The sequence below is a fragment of the Hetaerina americana genome, unplaced genomic scaffold (assembly GCF_022747635.1).
Source record: "Hetaerina americana unplaced genomic scaffold, ioHetAmer1.1.p SCAF_5, whole genome shotgun sequence".
Classification (NCBI taxonomy): Eukaryota; Metazoa; Arthropoda; class Insecta; order Odonata; family Calopterygidae; genus Hetaerina; species Hetaerina americana.
Window position 1 is genome coordinate 15,461,239 of NW_027287095.1, and position 6,450 is coordinate 15,467,688.

The window sequence follows — 6,450 nt, forward strand, 5'->3', positions numbered from 1 at the left end:
CACCTTAAGTTGGCAGTGCATTTCAGAATAAGCTTCCTATTAGTATTGGGCAACTAGGCTTCATTAACGTTATCACTGGCTTATTGAAAATCTAGGAGTGATAAAAACATGTTACGTAGCTGTTGCAAGCCGTATTTGTGACGAGCACTTTCATTATGACAACATGAAGGAGAGTAACTGTATGTTTAATAAATATTAATCGGGCTAGTATCAATGGTCAACCTTTCGATTTTATTCCGAGACAAATCGAAGGATATCTCACCAAGAGAAGCCGACCGGAGTGAACAATATAGCAGCGAAAATGATTAAAGAAAACTTTCACTGAAGTATTGCCAACATACGGGTCGCAGTCAATAAGTGAATGCTTTATTTGATGTTCCCTAATAAAATATATTTAATGACTTTGATGTGTTTAATACAAGGAATCATATCAAATTTTAATTATATATGGGCGCATTATTAGGCTATTTATTAATGCTAATACCGTAAGCATTTCTCGGAAATAATAAAAGAGTGCTTGGCGCAAGCATTGGGGTTAATCCTCGGAGCAGCATATTTTAGTTAGATTGAAGATTTTAGCAAAAATCACACTAATATAGCTTTGTATATATTTTTTCTTAATATTAAACCTAGAGGAAATAACACTTTTCGCCTGTGGTTATGCAACTCGTCGGTGAGGTAGATTTTGGAACGGATGTACGGTTCACTTAGAGGTTTTAGTTTTTTTCTCAGTGTAGTGCTGTTAATCGTTAAATCCTAGTAAACATTAAGAAGGAAATCAAGTGCTTTCGCAAACTTAGGGGTTATTAGGGAGCCATTGAGTGTATCTTAGATGTTGATCCTTTGCTTGTAAGACTAGCTATTTGTCTGTGTTAGTGAAAATGCGTGACTACCGTGTGGTATTTTGAAGCATAATATTAACATTATTTAATTTATATCGTGATAGTAATTTTCGTTTGCAATATTTCTATTTTCATTTTCAATTCGTTGCCTTATATTTTGGCGAATGTTACTTGTTGTTGTTAATTACCTGCGACGGTCAGTCTAAGTGATCACTCTTGTCGGGATGTCATCGGAGGAGAAAACCCCTACTAAGTCCGTGGAAGATCTTATTAGAGACGGAAAGAACTGTAAAACTGTAATGTGTTTGCATTGCCCTTCAAAGATTCTTACGCCAAAAAACGGAGCATATAGAAAAGTTGAGGTTTGTATTGCCAAAAAGGTCAATAAATATTATTTAGAGACATTTCCTACTGACAATATAGGGAATGTTATCAAGTGTTATGTTCTCTCCAGAAGTATGAATCAGTTGATTTTTATAATTTAATAACTTCCATGCTGGACATAAACGTGTTTAATGAAATTTTCATATTGAATTGTAAACATGAATGGGAAGTAGGAATCTTAAGTGACAGTTGCTGTCAAACATGAATGTGGTTTGAGAAGAAATATTAAAACTATTTTCAAATTATATATCGCAAAAATTAAGATTACGCCCAGCCTGACGACTTATGGCTTCCACTTGGATTTTCTACTAAGTTTCACTCACTTTTCAGTTCAGTTCGGCTGCTGTTTTACCTTTTAGCCCATCAGAAACGAAAACAGTGTGTCCATATTTGGCATCAATGTATTATAATTATGTTGTTATCCCCGAGCCAGCTGTAACAGTTCGGCGGCTATTGAGGAATCACTTTGCCTCTCTTCCTTTTCAAAGAGCCTTTAATAATCAAGACTCTTTGAATGCCGAAATTTCTGCACACACAAGTGTTAATAATTTTATCTCATTACTTTTTTATGGCAAAAAGCAGTAGCCAAAAGTATTTTATCTTTTTCGGTATTTTGAGGCACTGTTAGAAAATTGAACGGATGGCTCAAATTTTCGTCATATGTTTTATTTTTTTTTAATTGCACCTTAAAGGTTTTTAGAGGCATATCCATGGTTTCTAAGGCAGCCATACCCGACCCCGTACACCAAAGACTAAACACACGCTGAGTAAGGCCTACTCTTTAGTAGATCTCCCCTTTAAATCGTCAGGCCTTAAGGACCCATTTCAGATTTAACAATTCCAAAAGTCACGACAATTGGCCGTCGTAATGCTTTGAGTGACTGATGTTAATGTTTGCGTCATAATAGGCCCAGGCCTTCAATTCTCCCTCCATCATGGCTATAATAGACTCAGTATCTTAGGATCAGACTTAGGATATAATAAAATCAGTATCGCCAGTTACAATTAAGAGGCTGTGTTTATTTACTTTCCTTACCTATGAGGAAGATGCAAGTACTTACTCAACTTTTAAAAAAGATGAACTCGATCATCAAACTTTTCTGAAATTTGAGGAAACTCACACAAATATATTGAGGGAGGATTTCCAGTTGCCCAAGAGCTTAAGAATTCTAATTACAATTGATTTTTTGTTCTTAAAATGTGGTGATTATCTATATTAATGGAAAGTTGATTGTTTCTGATAGAGACCTTGAAAAATATGTGTTGAAATTAATATCAATTCAAATGTAAATATGGCATCATAAAGTTAACAGATTATTGGATTATGCATTTTTCTGAAGGGAATGAAATACTAATGTCATCTGTGCAAATTACAATAGAGTATGCCATCTTTATTCCATTAGTCTTCAAGTTGTGAATTGCAAGTTGAAATGACTCATATGTAGGTATTTATGGAGCAGATGATTTATTTCTCCATGCTGGTTGGATGTGATATATTAAATGTGGTAGTGCGCTCAGGTTGTTGAAACTCTGTAAAATCTGGAACTTTTTTATATGTGTATTAACTGATGAAAATGAATGATAGTGGTGTTTTAATGTATACTTACTTACAAATGTGACACTATTCTCCATTTTACTAGACCATTTAATGGATATACTTGCCCATTATTAACTTACGCAATATACTTTTCAATTAAAAGACTTATTAAGGTTTCTTAATTGAAATTAGTAATATTTCCTAATGTTAATATGTTCAATAATATGAACGTAATACTTCTTTTGCGGATTATTTTCTTCGGTAGTAAAGAAAACTCCCTATCTGCTCATATTCATGGGTTTTATTAATTTTTGATACACAAAAATCATTATGGATTTTATTCACTTCATATTTTTTTTCCAAACTGTATTCAGTTTTGTGTATTCCTAGAAAAAATATCTCACAATCTTTTGCAGAATTTGGAAATTAATCGTAGTCTATGAGTTTATTAATAGCAGAAAAAATGTTATTTGTGTGCTTTCATCATTTAAAGTTGGTTTATCATCACTTTTTGTTTTTGGTTATCATATGAAGGATGTCTTCATAGTTAGATTATTCATGAATGTCAGAGAGTACAGGGCCATGCTTGTAGTACTCTTCTTTCGTCCTCAAATACAGAAGAAAGATAGGTATTACCTCTTTTTGATAGGCGACTCTGCAGTCTTATTACAAGATATGACTCACACCAATTTAATGCAATTTGATAAATGCTCATTGGCTCCAGTTTTATCAGTAATATATCATGATCCAGTGGGTCATGGCAGTCCAGCATTAGAGCATTGGACTACTGACTAGAGAGCCCAAGTTCGATTCCTGGGCAAGCCTCTTCGGGCACTCTCAGCTCCACCCAAGTTATGTGATTTTTCGGGCACCAGATCTTCCTGGGTGACCATAATTGTCTCAGGGGAAGAAACTGGCTCCCTTGCCCTGATGTGTGAATTTCACATGCCTTTGGGCTTAGTACTGGGTGAATTCTGTCATCACCTACCAAACCAACCTTCGGGTTTATTACTGTGTATGTATATCATGATCCACAGTGTAAAAGGCTCTGGTCATGTCAAAAATATTTTCATTACTATATGTTTGTTATTGATCTCTTTTGTGATGTTGTTATTTGCATTTAAAAGGATTTAATTTGCTAACTGGTGAAACAAGATCATGCTATCACCATCAAGATAACCAATGAGCCTTTTACAAAATGTATACCTTTTTGTATATACAATACATATTCATGTGTGATGTGTTGGGAACTGTTCCATAATAACAGGAACAAAAACAATCTCAGTTTTCCTCTTGTTTAAATTTAATGATGTCTAGTTCTTCTATGCCCATTACCTATCTATGTACCTTTGTCTTTAACAAAGTTTAAGTCTTTTTTTTTACTGTTGTTAATTGAAACTAGACATGATCAAACTTGAATAAGTGGAAAACTACAGGTATCTTTATTTTTCTTATGCATTCAAATATTTCCCCAAACTATGGTATCATAGATATGGAACTATAGTTGATTAGTTTATTTCTGTCATATATACTAGGGCCACTTAAGGTATCTTCAGGGTATCAGGATAAGCATCACCAGCCTGGGACCGATCTAGTAATGACACAAAGGGGTTACGATGAATTCCTCTGCCTTTTATTATTTTGCCAGTGAAACCATTTTTTATGTAGACTTTATCTTTCCTATCCTGTCCAGATAGGAGCACGACAACCTTGGATCAGGGTTTAAGATACATAGAGTTGAATGGCATTTCATAAATTTGAACAGTTTCCCCATGATTGGATTGAGCTACATGGGGTAAGTCCAGGAAAGAGTGGGTACGTTTATTTGACAGCTCAGCAGTATTAGTTATTATGTTCCCAGGGTCATCATTAACCTAATCAGGCTGTTCATTCTTGTTGGTTTTGATTTTGTTTTTTTATGATATCCCATGTTACTCTAGAAAAGTTTGAGACATCCTAAACCATTGATCATTGTACTTTTTTCCTTTTTATTGAGGGCTAATAATCAATCACATGATGATGATGATGTAGTTACATTGAAACTGGTCGCTTTTAATTTGTGGAAAATTGCCAATGTTTTTTTAATCATAAAATTCCACCATATCACGCCTGTAATGTCTCTTTTTACCCGTAGTTGTATTCATCCCAGGCATGTTACAGATTTCCTTGTGATTCTTAAGCAGCTCCGAAGCCATGTAATGCTGCAATGACCATTTAGTTTTTGTCACTCCTTGCCATAATACGCCATGTTATCTTAACTAGGAAAGATCAACTCGTCACTAGAAAATGCTGTTATTCACGTACTTCTTACTAAATGTGTTGGAAATAAACACGTTTATTTAAAAAAAATTTGTTGATAGATTGGCCTGCTGGCACTGAGTCAAGACAAATGATGTTGCTTTTAATTATCCTCACTTATACTGCTGGTTGAACCTCCTTTTCTGTGCTCGTGTGTCGAGTAGCCAAAATCTGGTTGGCCATTCCTGGACCCCTTTTCCTGTAATAGCAGAGAGATAAGGGATCGCATATGGAATACAGAGGCTCCACCATTTCTGAAAAATCATTAGGATGAACTCTCTGGCTTGGACTATGGCTTTATTCATGAGGTTTCATAGCACCAAATGAAAGTTGGTGTCACTTTTTTTTTTAATATCTGTGTGTGAATCTTATTTGACAGCAGAATTGAAATTCATTTCATGTTATCATCATTTATAAAAATTGTGCTGGGTGCCCTCATGCTTGCATTTAAAGTTGCAATGGCTAAATCAGTCCATTTATTATGATTAGTAACATTATTTGTTGTTATAGTTTTCCAATTGTTTCGAGAACTCAATTCTCGCTTTGTTTGAGTGTATTGTGCAGTCAGCAGCAATAATACCATCCCCGTTTTGCTTGCAGTTCAGTCTGCCGGAGCCACGTCGCAAGAGGGGGGCTGACAACGAAGAGGATGCCTTGAAGGAGGAACTCCTCACAGACTTTTGGCTCGTCGAGGATATGTATCATTTTGAGAACATGGGATTCTCGAACTCAGTGGGCAATGTCAAATACCTGGCTTGTGCAGATTGTGAGATGGGCCCCATTGGCCTCTACCAGATGGACACAAAATGCAGCTACGTCGCTCTGGCCCGTGTGCGCCACACTGCGTGATGAATGTCGCCTGCTGATTGATTGTTGCAGTTTTCCATTTCCATTTGATATGACGGAGCTGCAGCATTTGGTCTTCTCTCTTCCCCCAAATTCTGCTTGCTCCCATTCCCCCCCTCCAATCCCCTCCCTTGATGCTCACCCATTGTGCTGCATGACGCTGCCCTTCTACTCAGCAGCACATGACCTGCATGCAACCTCTCTGCTCTGAACTTCTCCTCCATGCCATCGCAGTGGAAACTTGATCATCTTGTGCTTGTTGCTGCTATATTTGTCAATAAATAAATGTCTCTCAATCAAGCCTTTTGTTTTTTTTATATTCCCTCCAAGGAATTGAAGAAAATGTGAAACCTTACAGCTGAATTTTGAGGCAAGAGTGGGCCTCTGCTGGGGATGATATCCACTGCCATATTTAATTTGGGTACAGGGCATGCAGAAGGCCTCATAGGCCTCCCAAGCTCTCTCAATATTTCAAGATCTTAACTTTATTCTGATATTTGTGATTGCATTTGAAGCAGTGTCCATTATGGTTGCAAGCAATTA

The 6,450-nt window shown here is 36.3% G+C and overlaps 1 protein-coding gene across 1 annotated transcript; it reads left to right on the plus strand.

Annotated features, from left to right (window-relative positions):
- The first annotated feature begins 522 nt into the window (after positions 1 to 522).
- On the plus strand, positions 523 to 6,207 carry strat (RAB interacting factor STRAT). The gene is made up of 2 exons (XM_071592829.1): positions 523 to 1,204; positions 5,662 to 6,207. The coding sequence occupies exons 1-2, from the start codon at positions 1,067 to 1,069 to the stop codon at positions 5,908 to 5,910; spliced, it is 387 nt and encodes a 128-aa protein (XP_071448930.1). The 5' UTR covers positions 523 to 1,066; the 3' UTR covers positions 5,911 to 6,207.
- The last annotated feature ends 243 nt before the right edge of the window (positions 6,208 to 6,450 follow it).

Excerpts from the sequence above, each read along its gene's own strand:
- strat (XM_071592829.1), top strand. The coding sequence starts at position 1,067 with ATGTCATCGGAGGAGAAAACCCCTACTAAGTCCGTGGAAGATCTTATT. Across the intron at positions 1,205-5,661 it reads GAGCATATAGAAAAGTTGAG|TTCAGTCTGCCGGAGCCACG; the intron begins GTTTGTATTGCC and ends TTTTGCTTGCAG.